Source organism: Corythoichthys intestinalis, chromosome 8 (genome assembly GCF_030265065.1).
Source record: "Corythoichthys intestinalis isolate RoL2023-P3 chromosome 8, ASM3026506v1, whole genome shotgun sequence".
NCBI classification, from domain to species: domain Eukaryota; kingdom Metazoa; phylum Chordata; class Actinopteri; order Syngnathiformes; family Syngnathidae; genus Corythoichthys; species Corythoichthys intestinalis.
In genome coordinates, this window is record NC_080402.1 from 39,784,003 (window position 1) to 39,802,175 (window position 18,173).

General features: G+C 39.7%; 1 protein-coding gene across 2 annotated transcripts; it reads right to left on the reverse strand.

Annotated features, from left to right (window-relative positions):
• Nucleotides 1-853: 853 nt before the first annotated feature.
• On the reverse strand, nt 854-17,735 carry cp110 (centriolar coiled-coil protein 110). Of its 2 annotated transcripts, none has more exons than XM_057844669.1 (10): nt 17,290-17,735; nt 15,175-15,300; nt 12,593-14,846; nt 9,815-9,924; nt 8,400-8,504; nt 7,923-8,039; nt 2,265-2,363; nt 1,964-2,104; nt 1,691-1,773; nt 854-1,427 (listed from the first exon to the last, which is right to left on the reverse strand). In XM_057844669.1, the coding sequence occupies exons 1-10, from the start codon at nt 17,410-17,412 to the stop codon at nt 1,268-1,270; spliced, it is 3,318 nt and encodes a 1,105-aa protein (XP_057700652.1). In that variant the 5' UTR covers nt 17,413-17,735; the 3' UTR covers nt 854-1,267. The 2 variants fall into 2 exon arrangements, with proteins under 2 accessions (XP_057700652.1, XP_057700653.1); XM_057844670.1 differs by having other exon boundaries at nt 855-1,427; nt 17,559-17,735.
• Nucleotides 17,736-18,173: the final 438 nt, after the last annotated feature.

The window sequence follows — 18,173 nt, forward strand, 5'->3', positions numbered from 1 at the left end:
TTTCTGGTGCAAACTTTACTCATCGTGTGTGGAGGAAAAAGAAGGATGAGTACAATTCTAAGAACACCATCCCCACTGTGAAGTATGGGGGTGGAAACCTCATACTTTGGGGCTGCTTTTGGCAAAGGGGACAGGACAACTGTATTGTATGAAGCAGAGGATGAATGGTGAAATTTATTGTCAGATTTTGAGACACAACCTCCTTCCCTCAGTCAGAGACTTGAAGAGGAGTCGTGGCTGGATCTTCCAACATGACAATGATCCGAAGCACACTGCCGAGCTGACCAAAGAGTGGCTGCGTAAAAAGCGTATCAATGTTCTGGAGTGGCCCAGCCAGTCTCCAGACCTCAATCCAATATAAAATCTTTGCATGGAGCGGAAACTTCGTGTTTCTCAACGACAGCCCCGAAACATGATAGATCTAAACAAGATTTGTGTGGAGGAATGGGCCAAAATCCCTGTTTCTATATATGAAAGAAGAAAAGAACGACAAAAAAGCATCTGACCTCTGTAATTGCAAAGGAAGCCTTCTGCATTAAATATTAGCACTGATTTTCTCAGGGGCACAAATACTTATGAACCCCAGTAAATTTTAAATAAATTATTGAAAAATCGTACAATGTGAGTTGCAGATTTTTTTTTTTTTTTTTTAGACCGTGTCTCTATTAGTAGAAATACATCTATGATTGAAATTTCACACCTCTACCCGTTTAAGTGGGTAAACTTCACAAAATGCCTTCATGTACTAAGTGACACCATAATTTTATGCAAGTGTGAAAACGCAATACTCAAAATAACGTGCTCTATATTGGGACCAACGATGACACCTAGTATGCTTCAGAATATTCAAACATTACAATTGTCATGTTTTAAAACATTTATTATGAAATAGTAATGTACATACATACATACATACACACAAAAATAACACATTTTAAATTTATGAATAAAGACTTTTTGGTGATATGTAAAGTAAACCAACAATCAGGCCACTTTGACGGAAATAGGACTCATCTAACTACAGGAGTTCAAACTAGTGCATTCTAATGAATCGGTCTGTAGATAATTTTTAAAGAAAACAACAGTTCAGTCGCAAATATTTGCTAAACACAACACTGCTGTTGGAAGTCACTGAAACAGCAATGTTCATTTTAAATCAACACAAACAATGTACATTTGCAGGTCTCCGGAAATGAAGATGCTGCCCTAGTTCACAGTGAGCCCAGATTTGGTAACATTTAAACTTGAATTCTCAAAGGAGCAAGTGTCATCTGGGTCTACAAGAGTAACTGCGCTGAGAGACCCTTGCAGGCTTTGGTTTCAGCCATCCTCGCTTACCGGTAGTTGCGAGCGATTGCTCATTAGTGAATCCACCTTTGTGTTCAGTCAAAACAACTCCACTCACTTTTTCTGACTTCTTCTGAGTTCTGAAGGGTAAAACAAGACAGAGGGTTAACGCTGACAAAAAAAAAATCCATCTCTGGTACAAAACAAACCAATAACTGTGTCTTCAGAAAAATATTTACAAAAAGTTAAAGATTACACTTACATCAATGAGAAAATTCACCTGCATATTTTATCTGGACATTGTTTTTTGAAATTTGGACTTTGACATCCCATGAAATAAGATAGTTCTGTTTCAAATATTTATATTCCTTAAAAAACAACAACAAAAACAAACAATACTCACAAGATGCCTCTTTTCTTCTGGAGTGATTTTTGTGTTGTGGTAGAAACAGAACTCCTTCCTTTTGGACAACGCGTGTTCCCCATCTAAATACACGAGAACATAGGTACAATATGTCTAAATTTGTACATAAATTGTATTTTTGTGATTAAGCCAGATGCGGCAGAAAAATGCACATACACTAACATTTGAATGTTAACGATCCATGACTAAATTAAAAAAAAAAAATCATTTTGCTTTGCTTTTAATTGCTTTTTCAACCCTCGGGTTTCCCACCTGGCTGGAAACCTTTCGAGTGACCTGCTGCCTGAGCACTCTCTGTCTTGCCAACTCTCTGTCCAAGCTGATCAACTGCATCCTTTCCCCCATTGACAAGCAGAAGAAGATGTCATACAAATCGTAACGTGCCGCTCGCAGCTGCAGGAGAAACAATCACACAGTAAATGTTTGCTTGAGTGAAGTTGGTAAACGTATTAAATCTCAGACGTAAATGTGGGTAATTTGCCATTGAGGAGATAAATGCACATTGGCAGGAGGAAACTCAACAGATGGATACAACATGTGGCTGACTTAATACCTGCCGAGTAACACTCTGCCACAATAAACGATCCTGTTTGCTACAGATTTCACCTCCGGGACTACGCAGCTGGAAAGCCTGCAGAAACTGTTGCGTGTCCTGAAAGAAAAACGCACACATTTTCTTTTTTAGCATTAGTAATGAAGGAATTCAATTACATGCCTCAAATGCATCCAATATAGTTTAATTTCAAGCAGGGCACACACATACTGCACACACGAATCTCCCTTTTCCTTTTGGCTTTTACTTTCAGGTGTCGCCAGTTGCGTCCATCTAACCTGTTCCTCTGCATCCTTTGCTCACGCACCAACTACCTTCATGTCCTATTTAACTACATCCCTAAACCTCCTCTTTTGTCTTCCTCTAGACCTCCTGCCTGGCATTTGGAAACTCCAAATCGTTTTGCCAGTACACTCACTATCTCTCCTCTGGACATGCCCAAACCATCTCAGAGTGGCCTCTCTGACTTCATCTCAAAATCTTGTAACATGTACTGTCCCTCTGATGTGCTCATTCCTGACCCTATCCATCCTGGTCACTTCCAAAGAGAACCTCAGCATCTTTCTCTCTGCCTTACCACAGTTTTAAGAACCTTTAATTTTTGCTGAAACTCTTCTATCACACATTACACCTGACACTTTTCTCCACCCAATTCCAGCCTGCCTGCACACGCTTCTTCACTTCTTTTCCACACTATCTATTGCTCTGGGCTGTTGTGCCTACATTTTAAGCTCCTCCACCTACTTGGTGTCTTCTGTAACCTCACTCTTCCACTTGGGTCCCTCTCGTCCAGGACAAATGTGAGTATTTCCGACCCAATCAGGTCAGAAAGCCTGACTATAAATTCATTAGTCAGTATGAGCCACATTAGCCCGCTAGCATTAGGTTGTTGACATTTGTGGTTATTAATATGAACATATAAGTGCACTTTTTGGGTATTTTCATACTTTTGCGACCCGAACACAATGTTTCCAATACTAGTATGTCGCTCCTTGCTACGTTAATGTCGGAAGGAATGGAATTTGTATTGGCGTTCCCTATAGTCAGTCAGTGGTAGTTGTTAGACGGCCTCCAGATGTCTTTCACGTATGAATGAATGGTGTCAGATGATACCAGTTGTTTTGCGAACACTCACATTTAGCTCACATTCCAGCATTAAATGGTATTAAGATGCGGAAAAAATATAGACTTGGAGACCTGCTTTAACTTAGTCTGTAGTTCTCTTCGCCAAAAAACGAATTCATCAATTTCCTTTAACCTTGTGCAGACATCATCATTATTGACGGGTCAGCTCGGCCATGCACTGCACAACTCCTTCAAGCAGGGGGCCGCCCTACATCAAGAGGAGCTATTCACAAACACACGCACGCAGCAAACTAACGGTGGATTTCGGTTCAAAGAGTACGAAAGCTGTACCACATACAAGCAGGAAGGATTGTCTCAGGTAGGGATGGATGGGAATTGATAGGATTTTTACGATTCCGATTCCATTATCGATATTGCTTAACGATTCGATTCTTTACCGATTCTTTTATCGATTCTAATTTGGGGAAAAAGAAGAACAAACGTTTTGACTGGCATCGAGTTTGTTTAGTCAGAAGTCACAACCTTACAAACTCACAACGAGATCAAAAGAGGCCCAAAGCTTCAATGTTAACAATGGCAATATTGCTGATGGCAATATGTGGCAAATACACAGGAAAGTGTAACATTTTACTGAAACATTTTTCTAATAGAAATCAAAAATATTGGTATATATTGGCATATTGGTCGTATTCCCTCCCAGCGCAGTTATCTCAACCTTGCAATGACCAGGCATGAAAATGGGACAGCGGGTTAAAAAGCTGACAAGGATGTGGAGGAAATATGTTCCGGTAGGGCTGTCCCAAACAACAAATTTCCTCCCAATTAGTCAGCCGACTATTTTTACAATTAGTCGACTAATAAAGAAAAATAATTAATAATACATGAACAATGAGGTCAAATGCTCATAACATTAACTAGTGCAAAAGAATGGAATGTAAACAGATTCAGAACACAGACAGCCTTTCCAACATTACTCAAAACAATTCTTTAAAAAAAATCTGGCATTATTATTATAGTATACGACGCATATAAATATATATATATAAATAATAGTATTATAATAATTATAAAATTCATTTCCAATCATATTTTTCAAAAAGGGTGTCATTTACAAGCTATTCTTAGTGTAGAATCTGAATTCTGTAGTATTATAGTATTTACATATTATGGTATTAATTCTGAAATATATGGGATTAACTCCAGAAATCGTTTTTTATTTGAATGCAGCGTGCTTTTATTTTGAAATGTACACCTGAAGTACGTTCGCTAAACCGCTAACAGCTTCACACTCCGCAAAAAAATCACTTTTCGTCATTGCTTGTAGTGTGACTGTCACTCGTAGCTTTTTTTTTTTTCTTCTCAATTTTTTTGTTTGCAAATGATGTTAGTCAGTGATTTTTAATGTTTGAAGTGTCACCTTTTAACCACAAGTTTGCGTTTTGGAAAAGACTGCCAATGTTTTATAGCAGGCTAAAGTTGGTTGCCCCCCCCCCCCCCCCCCCAATTAGTCTCAATGAAGCAATGCTAACACTTACAGTGTTTAATACACATGTCGTGTTTCCTTATTTTGTATGTCTGAACTAATTCTACGGCGTTTCGATTACTTTTAAACATCAGTGAAATGAAGTGGAGTCTAATAGTCATCTACACGCACACACAAATGTATGCATGCACGCACGGGTTGATAAAACGCAGCCGTGAAAATTATCGCTCTCATTTTTATTTATCCTGCGACAAATGGACTCATTTCATATTGTGACAGAAAATCACATTGTTTGATTTTTAAAGAATTTATTTGCAAATCATGGTGGAAAATAAGTATTTAGTCAATACCAAAAGTTCTTCTCAATACTTTGTTATGTACCCTTTGTTGGCAATAACAGAGGCCAAACGTTTTCTGTAACTCTTCACAAGCTTTTCACACACTGTTGCTGGTATTTTGGCCCATTTCTCCATGCAGATGTGCTCTAGAGCAGTGATGTTTTGGGGCTGTTGTTGGGCAATACGGACTTACATCTCCCTCCTCACCCCGAGGAATCAAAATGATCACAAGAACGGTGGCCAAAAATCCCAGAACCACACAGGGGGACCTAGTGAATGAACTACAGAGAGCAGGGACCACAGTAACAAAGGCTACTATCAGTAACACAATGCGCCGCCAGGGACTCAAATCCTGCACTGCCAGACGTGTCCCCCTGCTGAACAAAGTACACGTCCAGGCCCGTCTGCGGTTCGCTAGAGAGCATTTGGATGATCCAGAAGAGGACTGGGAGAATGTGTTATGGTCAGATGAAACCAAAATAGAACTTTTTGGTAGACACACAGGTTCTCGTGTTTGGAGGAGAAAGAATACTGAATTGCATCCGAAGAACACTATACCCACTGTGAAGCATAGGGGTGGAAACATCATGCTTTGGGGCTGTTTTTCTGCAAAGGGACCAGGACGACTGATCTGTCTAAAGGAAAGAATGAATGGGGCCATGTATCGAGAGATTTTGAGTGAAAATCTCCTACCATCAGCAAGGGCATTGAAGATGAGACGTGGCTGGGTCTTTCAGCATGACAATGACCCCAAACACACAGCCAGGGCAACAAAGGAGTGGCTTCGTAAGAAGCATTTCAAGGTCCTGAAGTGGCCTAGCCAGTCTCCAGATCTCAACCCCATAGAAAATCTGTGGACGGAGTTGAAAGTCAGTGTTGCCCAACGACAGCCCCAAAAGATCACTGCTCTAAAGTAGATCTGCATGGAGGAATGGGTCAAAATACCAGCAACAGTGTGTGAAAAGTTTGTGAAGAGTTACAGAAAACGTTTGGCCTCCATTATTGCCAACAAAGGGTACATAACAAAGTATTGAGATGAACTTTTGGTATTGACCAAATACTTATTTTCCACCATGATTTGCAAATAAATTCTTTAAAAAAATCAAACTATGTGATTTTCTGGGGTTTTTTCCACATTCTGTCTGTCATGGTTGAGGTTTACCCATTTTGACAATTACAGGCCTCTCTTATATTTTCAAGTGGGAGAACTTGCACACTTAGTGATTGACTAAATACTTATTTGCCCCACTGTATGTCACCCTTTTTGACTTCAAAATGGCAAATTTAGCCGAAAGGTGAGTGATTTTAATGCCTGAATGACTGCAAGTCGCTTTGTTTTTATTTTTCCTCGTGAAGTGAAGACACACTTTCGAGCTTTTGAACCTACGTATTGTCATTGTTATGTTTAAGGCTGCAAAGCTCGTGCTAAACCATCATAACCTTTCATTTTCACTCTCTTTTTAGTGACTTAAGTGATTCACTCATTTTAGTGATTTAAGCATTTATTCACAAGAATTTCAACGTAAAACGCTGTTTGTCTGTGATTCCACTCAGTCAGCTTTGACTGCCTCGCCAACACGGCAGGCCCCCCATTTATCGACCCCGCGCCCCGCCAATTACATCATGAAGTCAATGCGATGTGATTCTCTTTTTGTAACGCAAAAATACTGCTGCATTTTTTTTGGGGGGGGGGGGATAAAGTAAGATTTAATTTGGAGCTTGGAAAGAAATGTTTCAATCAAATCTTTAGAGAACTAACGCCATGTGCAGTTAAAAAAAAAACTTTTGGCTCACAGGTCATATTCAGTGTTTTACCATACAAGGTGCACACTGTTATTTGTGGTTTAAAAAAAAAAGGGGGGGGTGGGGGGGACGAATTGGGATCAGCAAAAAAATCCAGATTGGTAGGTCAGGTTTTTCAAAAATTGGTGATCAGAGAAACAGTTGAGATCTGATCACCCCTATTTTATTTCCAATTGACGCCATGTTGACTCTTCCGCTGCCATCAACAGCAATATTTATCAAAATGGATTTTAACTGGAATGGCTGGCATTAAATGATCATTGCCAGCCCTGCCCAGGCCAAATGGATTTCGGACTCCTACGAACAATGAGTCAATTTATGAAATAACATTAAAACAGTTACAACAGTAGTTGATCAAAGTTACTTTGATCAATGTAAAAAAAATATTTGAAGTGTAATTCTGGTTCCTCTATCACCGCCAACAGCACCAATGACTTAAAAAGGTTTGAACTGTATGTGTCAATAGAAGCCACAAGATGGAGGCAAAGATCTACGTTTGCCCAAAATTGACAAATAGGGTAAATTGTTTGATGAACGTGTAAATTCAACAATGCAAAATCACAGCACGCGTTGCTGTTTCTTCTTTGTACTTTGTCCAGACAAGATACCATGAGGCTTGGGGGGCAACTCACGGTTTCTGGACATCCAGCAGAGCTAAGAACAAAAAGTGGTATTTGCCATGTGGCAAAACGGCTTTTGCCATTTGGCATGTTTTTGCCATGTGGCAAAATGGAAAAAAATGCCACATGGCAAATACCACTTTTGGTTCTCGCTGTCTCTCCCTATTCTGATAAACCTTAGTACACCACACACGCCAATACAGTAAGCAAACACTTTGCAATATTTCTGCATCACGTGTCTCACATTGTAAAAAGATGTCAGAAATCAGTCTGTGTACACCCCTTTTAAATAACTACAGCAGATGTGACAATGGCAGGCTTCACTCACCCCAATGGTGCGCACCAGCTGTGCCACTTTCTCAGTCCTGAGCAACCTGCGAGTCAGATAGCCTTTGACAGCCGCTAACAGCAGGGGGAGGCAGCGCTCTAGATGAGAGCTCGGGGGCTAATGAAGAGGGAAAGAGAGATGAGCCGGGTGAATAATGAAAACAGGAGGGGAAGAGAGAGGAGAATGCTAATTCCATCAGTGACAACCAATTAATTTCCCACAGACGCTCAAGGTTGGCGTCTGTTTAGTGCATCCATACACATGGACTTTTAATACATAAACAACTGAGAGGTTTTTGTCCCTCACTTGTTGATCATTAAGGCTTCTAAAGGCTAATATTTTACAGCAAGACTGGGTACATTAAAGAGCTGAAAGAAAACATAAGTTAGGGAACTTTTCTATGTTTCCTGGCAAAAGTTAACAAACTGGAGGTGGATAAACGAAAGAAAAAAAGGTTTTCAAATGCACTGGTAATACCTGAGAGAGCTTAGAGAATGTCACTGTGTCCCCAAGACGAGAGCCTGATGAAGGAGAGCATGGCAAGGGCGGGCTCTTGGGCTTGCAGTAACGCACTGTGAGTACCTAAGAAGGGAAGTGAGGCATACGTGATGTCGCAGTGTAGTATGACAAGAACTGCGTGTGTCTGGTGGAGGGGGGGTAAGCACCAGCACGCATTTGGGGAACAAAACACCATTGGCAAATAGTGAATTGGAAAGAAAATCAAATGATGCAGGAAGAATAAATTAATTGGGGGTAGAGAGAATAAGTGGAGGAATAAGGCATAGGAAAGGACGGCGGAATAATGAGTCGGTAGAAATAATACAACCAGAAAGCAAAAAGGACAGCAGAGGCTTCAGACACAACAAAGGACGGGATGAGAGAGAAAAAAAAAAGGGGGAGACCACTAGCAGTGGCACACGGCAGGACATTCTGGCACTTAACCATGGACACTCATGAATTAAACAATTTATCCTTTCCTTTTTTATGTCAGAATCCATGCTCCCCTCCTCCCTTGAAGCATAGGCTCAGACCAGCTTGAGTTCCCATTTCATCACAAATCACAGGGGGTTGAAAGGATTTAAAAAGGGGCATTTTTATGAAACGAATTTCATTGCATTGTTGTTAAGGTTATGTTAATTAACCAGAGCCTGTGATTAATACGGTAAGATAACTGACCTTTAACAGATAAAGGTGGAAATGGGGAAAAAGTGAAGCCCCTAACTTACAGCCGGCACCCTTGAAGTGCGCATGCAGGCACACGTGCACGCACATGCAATGACTATATGATCTCAGCTTTTAGGGATGTGATGAAACATTTATGTTGGAAACCCTGAGTTTTTAAGCATGTCTGAAGGTCTCTTGTAATGAGCAGATGTCTGCAGTCAGCCCACGACCCATCTCCAGAAAACAGTCCATCAGTTAATGTAACATTTTGTGTGTGTCGAAGGGCACATACTGTATGGAATCATGCCAATGTTTCAATGATGGATTGGTGTCACAGCAGAGAATATTCTCAAAATATTAATATAAATACTCAGTGATCTAATCTTTCAAATATGGGCCAAATGCTAATTTTTCATGTCTCGTCTAGGTGACTTTGGGTGAAGCCGCAAACATATCTTAAGTGAATTATAGCTACTCTACAGGAATTGCTACTAGACATGCAGAGCAGAAAGTGATGTAATCTCATGCAAGTGGCCCATTAGGAAGGATGAGCTATGTGTGATTGTTTCTATCATGTTCTGTGTAAAGAAAATATGTCTGGTGGATTGAACATTGAGGAACACATTCCTGCATCTAACTTGTTGATCCTACAACTTAAAAGCCATACAGACACAGTACATTACCAATTTTCACATGAAAATAAATCTCCTACATGTCTTGGGTCTCACCTGGCGCAGCTCTTCCTGCTGTCTCCTGTGCTCTTCTTCTAGCGCTTTGACCTGAGCAGCATGGACCCGTTTTAGTTCCTCTGTAACACTCCCCATTGAAGCTAATGAAACTGAGAACATGATAAAAGGGTAGAAAAGAGCTTATTAGTTAAAAACATTTTCTACAGCAGTTTTTCCTCATAAGGGTCAATGATGAGTTGCAGGCAATCCCAGCTGAACATGGGCATGGGTGGATACACCCTGGACCGGTCGCCAGCTAAGTGCAAGTTGCAGCACCTTCACACAAAATAAGGGGTTCCAACTCTGTTCTACCACTTTATAATAAAACAGATTTAGTGGACAAAGTGGATTTTTTATCATAATTTGGCTGGGCCTGTGACTTACTCAAGTGTGTGTGTTTTTTTTAAACACACAGCGCTTTGAGAAGGTGTTTTGGCCATGCCCTCTACTTTCAGTAGGGCATTTCAGTTCTTCTTATGACTCACTCCTAATTCAAATTTGTAAAAAAAATAAAAATAAAAACACAAATAAATAATAATAAATTGGAATGAGACTGTTCACACTGCATGAAAAAAAAAAATCATATGCCGAATATGGGCAAAGAAATCAGTTGAATTTGAACTGCAAGAGAAGGTAGCCTTACGCTCCGAAAAATAGCTTAAAAAAAAAAGGGCAAAAAAGTTCTATAGGCTATCCATGAAAGTAAGGGAAGCTCAAAAGTGCCATACAGTAATGCTAATAAAGTTTGTTTTATCATGAGCAGAAATGTAGACTAATACAAATAATATTCTTCAATGACCCCTTCGACTCATTCATGATTTAAATAATTTATCAAAGAGCATCACCTACATGCCCAAATAATTTTGTTAGTTTATTTTTCAGGTTGCACGAATAATAGTAAACCTTACTTGGCTACTGATGCCCACTTCAATCTCTGAAAAATATCAGAATTATGTTTTTTTCCCCAAAAAAAATCTTTCATATTAGCATTATTAATGCTGTTGCATGCTGAATGGTATAATGGTATTATGCCAATGCTTTGGATTTCATTTATGTACAGTGGTATGAAAAAGTATCTGAACCTTTAGGAATTTCTCACATTTCTGCATAAAATCATCATCAAATGTGATCTGATCTTTGTCAAAAGATGTAAAAACTGTCTGTTTTAACTAAAACCACCCAAACATTAATAGGTTTTCATATTTTAATGAGGATAGCATGCAAACAATGACAGAAGGGGGAAATTAAGTAAGGGAACCCTCTACCTAAGGAGACTTAAAGAGAAAGAATTGTCTTGATGAGAGGCACTGTCTGACGTGCATCATGGCTCGGTCAAAAGAGCTGTCTGAAGACTTGTGATCAAGTATTGTTGATTTGTATAAAGCTGTGAAAGGATACAAAACCATCTCTAAAAGTCTGGATGTTCATCAATCGACAGTCAGAGAAGTTGTCTACAAATGGGAGTTTGGCACTGTTGCTTCTCTCCCATGGAGTGGACGTCCACCAAAGATGACGCTTAGAGTTCAGCGCAGAATACTTAGAGAGGTTACTTTTTTTAAAACCTAGTGTCTGCTACAGACTTACAGAAATCACTGGCACAATTCAGTATCTCTGTGCACGCATCACCTACCATGGCCAAGAATGGTGTTCATGGGAGGACTCCACACAAGAAGCCACTGCTATCTAAAAAAACATTGTTGCTTGTTTAATGTTCGCAAAAAGGCACTTGGACACTCCACAGAAGTTTTGGCAAAATATTTTGTGGACAGATGAAACCAAAGTTAAATTGTTTAGGAGTAACACACAACACCATGTGTGGAGGAAAAATACAGCTCACCAACATCAACACCGTCCCACCATCCCCATTGTTAAGCATGTTGGAGGGAGCATCATGATTTGGGGATGTTTTGCTGCCTGAGGGCCTGGGCAACTTGCAATCATTAATGGGAGAATGAATTCAAAAGTTTATCAGGAGGTTTTGCAGGAAAACCTGAGGCTGTCTGTCAGACAGTTGAAGCTAAAAAGAGGGCGGATGCTGCAGCAAGACAATGATCCAAAACACAGAAGTAAATTAACTTCAGAACGGTTTCAGAAAAACAAGATACATGTTCTGGAGGGGGGCAAGTCAAAGTCTAGACTTGAACCCCATTGAGATGCTGTAGCATGACCTAACGACAGCGATTCATGCAAGACATCCCATGAATCTGACGGAACTACAGCAGTTTTGTAGAGAAGAATGGGTCAAGATTAGTCCTGATAGATGTGCCAGACTGATCTGCAGCTACAGGAAGCGTCTGGGTAAAGTTAATGCTGCCAAAGGGGTCGCCACAAAATATTAAATGTGATGGTTCACGTACTTATTTTCCCCCCTTCTGTCAATGTTTGCATACTATCCTCATTAAAATATGAAAACCTATAAATATTTGGGTGGTTTTAGTTAAAACAGACACTGTTTTTTCATCTGTGTGATTTTCACAAAGATAAGATCACATTTGAAAGTGATTTTATATTGATAATTTTAGAAATGTGAGAAATTCCAAAAGGTTTAAATAATTTTTCATACCACTGTAAATTTGCACAGTAACACTTCAAAACAGAATTAGTCATACATTTGAGGGTCCAGAAATAGCAATATTCATCACGTGCTCATCATGCTCCAACACACCATAAGATTTAAGAAAAAAAATAATGAATGTTATTTCTTTTAAAAACAGCAAAATACAAACTACTATCCAGATAATACGGTACTTCATTGTTTGAACATCGATCTGTTTTTACCTTTGGAAGTATTATAGCTATGTCTGACCGGTGACAATGCCTCACTGCAGGGTGCCACAGTCTTGTCCAGGTCTGTGACATTCATGAGCAATCTCCTTTTCACCTTGGAAGACGCAGCCTCAATATCTGTCACACTTACAGGGGTCAGACCCTTCCCTTGAGCCAACTGGTCACTTGAGTCCTGCTCAGATCCTGAACCCTCAGGGAGCCACCCCTCAGACAGTGTATCCACATCCAATGATTGATTGACAGAGAGCATGACAATGGAGCTGTGATCACCCTTGGCCTTACTGGCTCTTTCTAAATGATATGAATTGCTTATTAACGGTGCTGAGCAATCGTGAGGAAGTGTGGGCTGTAAAAAAACATTTCTGGAAACTGGCTTCCATTTTTCAACAGAAAGCACAGGTACCACAGGTGGCTGTTGCTTTTTGCTTCCCTCAAGCTGTCCAGAATTCATGTGGTATGCATTTTCATTGATTTTGCCTGGAAGTGTAAAGGTGTTGGCCATACTGAGCTCTGCTAAATTAACCTCTTCTCCTTTATCCTGCTGGATTGATGGATAATTATCTACGTTGCTGTTGATTTGTTCATCTGAGTTTTCAAGCATGCTTCTGGAAGAGTCAAGCGATTGTCTTTTTGGATACTCATTGTCTCTTTGGTCTTGCTTCACTTCACTGCCCCTATGAGGACTATCCTCACATTTACCTTCAATTTCGACATGGGAGGAGCCCAGATCAGAGATCAGTTCTTTTAATGTGGACAGGCAGGACTCAAGCTGGTTCATGTGCTGCGAACTCTCGACCTCAATGCTTGGTTTTTCACTTTGCTGTTTCATGTTATGTTCTTCGTCAGCTTTGTGGCTTTCAATATGGCTTGAACTTATTAGAACTTTTTCCCTGAGGTCATCTGCTCCTTTTGGTACACAACTTGAGGCCTCATTGTAAACAGGACTCTGGCAGAACCGAGGTAATGGGATGGACTGATGAGTCCCATGTTGTCCGAATGAAGCAACTGGTTCTGTATTTTTCTGATCAATTGTAAGGTGATAGAGTTCTTGAGTTTGGGATTGTGACAAGGGCTGTGGGTGAGGAATGGTGATATGTTCAGAATTGTCGTTTGCCTTTTTGCCAATTAAGAATCCAATGTTTGCAGATGAATTATCATTTGATTTTGTGCAAGCAGTATTAATTGTTTTGATAAATCTCTTCTCTTTAGTTTTCCTCCCTTCCATACTTTTAAAGTGAAACTCATTGTTTTCCTTATCAGAAAGGTTCTTCTCTTCTACTTTTAGTTGTTCTTGTGCTTTTTCCTGTATTCTAGCCCTTTTGGCTTGGTTCCTAAGCAAGCGCTGTTCCCGGCGGTACTCCTGCGATTGCTTCAGCATGTCCTGGAGGCTCGGACGATTAGCAGACTTTGATTGCGACTTGGGTACTTCCGTGCCCACAGAGTCTATATTTCTTGGATTGCTCTGATTAGGCTGATCAGCGCGTGAACAATGAACAATTGGACTTTGAGGTAACTCAGACATATTTGTAGTGGTAAAGCTATCCAAAAGTGGGAGTCCCAACACTGCCTTCATTTTTTGCCCTTCCTTCATTTTATGAACAGCGGAAGAAGGAAGATCATATTGATTATCAGCAATGTCTATGTGACTATTTATGCTTTTCTCTCCAGAATGACGATCACTTCCGGATGAATTGTTAAGATATACATTAAAACTATTATCGTTCAGTTCTACAAAATCGTGAGAAAAGGATGACTCGTGTCCACTTCTCTCCAATTCTTCTCCATCAATGGGAGGATAGCTAATAATATCTGGCGTCCTGGTGATTGTCTTTGGGGTCTTGGGAAGGAAAGAGTCATTTGAATTATCAATTCCCTGTGGATCATGGCAAACATTCCTTATGTCAAGATTTTCTGAAAGACCAGTGGCGTCTTCCATAATTTCATGAGACACGGACTCAGAGGTTACAAAGCAGTGATTCACACTACTTACGAACCCTGGCTGGGATATTTGTTTTTCACAATGCTCAACAAGGCACTCTCCCTTGTGATTTTGCTCAGGAATCACATGATTGGTGGAAAAAGCACCATTTGTGGTGGACTGCAACGGACATATAAGCGAAGTCTTCTTTTCTGCCACAGTATTTACACTTTGCTGACTTGATTCACTTGAGTTGGTGGAATCAAAAGATTTTGAGCCAAATTTTAACTCCTCAAGTAAGTCTTCCAGCGTTGGTAAGGTCCTTGTCTGAAATTTAGAAAAAAAATAAGCTTAATGTTTTAAGTAGAAGCAAATTATTACACCAAGGGGTGAACACCACAATTCTGGTTTGATCGCCTCGCCATTAAAAAACTGAAAATGTTGCTTTGCGCATATTTTCATTTTCAGAACCATCAACCTCGCTGGTTGAACTCAAAGTATATAATTAACTATGCATGTAAATGTGAGACAATTACTATTAAACACATTTCTTAAAGACTGGTGACCTAAGTATGTTCCTGGGCTATATAGAACATTTATTTATATATACTGCCACATGTGGTGTTTAAAAGAAGGATTCCCAAACCTCAAGTACCTGAACACTCTGTAGAATTCTTTGCACATATGCTAGTCTTTGGTTGCTCTTCAATCTACGAGTCACCGCATCTTTTTGGGCTGTTTCTCTGTGCTGCCTCATTTCTTCTCTCCGTGTCGCTGTGAGCTTTAATTAAAAGATACAAGTAATGAGACTTGACAAAAAGAAGCCAATATGGCCACACATGACTGCATTTATCACAAGTAAAGCATTGGTTTGAGTAGACATGTGCTGATTACCGGTTTAAAGGTATACCGTGGCATGAAAATGTCAAGGTTTCAAAACCGCAAACATTTTATGTCATACCGTCTCTAAGGTATTAGCTATTTTTTATGTCCCAAAAATGCATGGAGAAACCCCTCACTTGCAGCTGCAAGGTTCAACCCTCCCCCTCAGGTTGTTGCTCAGTGTCAGTGAGTCAGCTGTGCAACACGATGACCATATGATTTCGCATTTATAGAAAATTAAAGGTTAGTAAAACTGTCATGAACGTCTCTGTGATGGCACTGGCCGTTTAACAATTGTTTTGTTTTGAGACTCCTCCAGTCACCTGATCATCACTTCTGCCAGCTGGCTGCCTCCCCTCACAATGTGACGTACACCGATTGACGCCGGACGGGCAGACAACGTCGCCGCCGCTGATTGGTCACAAATGAAGGGCGCCAAACTTCAAAAACCAGCCGCTGTCAACACTCTGGGAGGTCATATTGACAGCATTCGTGCCGCGGTCCTCCTCGCCAGCTGTTTGCTCGCCTTCATTCACTTTTGCATTTGACCGCTAGTTGGTTACACTCCCGCTTTTTCGGTGAGGTCTTTTGTGTTTGCCATTATTGGATCGTTTTTTGCTCAACACTGTAAATAAGAGCACCGAAGCAGTAGGGGTAAGCTGCCATTTTCGTTCAACCTGTTTTCTGCTGTTTTGTTTAGTGTAGGAAGCCAGGGTAGTGGCTGTCTTTTTGTTCTTTCCTTTTTACGATCAGGGTTTAGTTAGCGGGTGGGGTTAACGTGGTTTCCTTTTGTTTGTTGTTTTGGCCTGGGCTTACCCTGAAGCCAGCTTCTTCCGCATTTTGTATCCATTGTTCATTGCGAGTTTGATGTGTGTAAATAAATTTGTGTCCACTTGTATACGTGTGGTTCGTTTTATGTTAAGCTCTTAGCGAGCCGTCTGTTGGGCGTAACAGTCTCCCACCAGCTACGAGAGTTAACTCCAGCATGTTTAGTGTGTATAGCGGTGGTAAAACGTGTGTTTTTTTCTCTCTCAGGCAACTGTCTGTGTTGATAAAGAGAGTGTGCGTGTATAATGTAAAAATGATACGAGTCATACACACATTCTTTTTATGGAAAATAATTCAATTGTTTTTGTTCTGATGGTGATAATATTGAGCTGTGGCTGTGGGTTTAGGCTCACATAAAGGACTGCATTTATGTTAATTTTATGTAGAATATTTTGTAATTTTATATTTATTTTAACGTAACGTTATAATTATGTTCCAATTTGCTAATGTTTCAAAAAAATCATAATCCAGTTAAATGGGGACTTTTTTTTCTAACCCAGATATCTCAAGGTAAAACAATTTAGAGCTGTAATTGCAATACCGTAATACCTTGAAACTGTAATATTTTTGGCTTAAGGTTATCATACCGTCAGAATATCATGCTGGCACAGTCATCTAAGTACCCAAGGATGAATTTCAATTGAAACAACTTACATAAATTAAGGGATACATACTTTGCTTTTGGATGAACCTAAATCGCACAATAACTTGAACCTAGTTTGTACTTATCTTCAATATTCAATATTATGGAACCACCACTGAATTACATCACAAAACATTACAGCTGGAAAAGTGCATGAAAGAAAAAAGATCAAATGATGGTCAGTTTGAAAGGTTATAGATCATTTTAGATTCATCCTGAATCTCTACCCGTAAAATGCCAAATAAATGGTAAATGGTGTTATACTTATATAGCTCCACAGTTGTAAATGTTTTCCAACCAAATTCTCAAAGATATAAAAACAAAGTCAATCATATATATGACACATAACTGTCCAAAAGGTAACTGTAAATTTACTGAGAATCGGATGACAGCAAAGTTGGAAGAAAATGCTCATACCACGGGGGGTAGGATGGGCGCTCCAAAGAAGCGAATGGCAGAAGCCGCAGGCACTTCATGTTTCTCCTCTTTTTTCCGCAAATCTGACAAACGATTCCGCACAAACGTGTCGTAGTCTTCCATTGGATATTTACCCAAACTTGGACGTGGAGCACATGAGATTCCGTTGCAAGTGTGTCTTTGATAATCAATAGCTACGCTTACGCCGATAAAATGTTATTTAGCTAGCTAGCTAGCTAAATAGATAAGTAGAGCGCTGTTTCTTTAACCTGTCTTCGAAGACTTGGGAAGTCTATCACGTTTACGGCAGTGCCCAAACAAAATTTGAGAATAGACCATGCTAAAGATAATAAAGGTTAGAGCATTTGTACAATTGAAGTGTTTATGTTTTCCCCGCCTCTCTTCCCGGAGAAACTGAACCGCCACAGCCGTGACAGTTGGGAGAACCATAAGACCAGGGGTGGATTCCATGATCCCATGATGATGATGAACATGATTTACTATACCAAACAATCAGGATAGACAAAACATTACATGTGGTTGAACATAAATAATTCATAAATTCATTTCTGGGATTAATCATTCGTTTCAACGTAACATCTAATATATTTTATTGATATATTAGAAGTTATTTAAAATCCACATTTTCACAAGCACCAGTTTGGAAGGCGCGAAGAAGAGTGTTGCTCACAAACACACGACTGCCTCCTACAGTGTATTTTGGGAAAAATGTTCACAGATAAATAAAAATATCACAAATAAAAGCGTCCTTTTTTTTTGTAATATTGTTTCTAATATTTCAATACGAATTATGATTATTAATTATAAAGTAGACATAAATAATACACTGAAATAAATTCAGACTAGTTTTTATATTACAGATT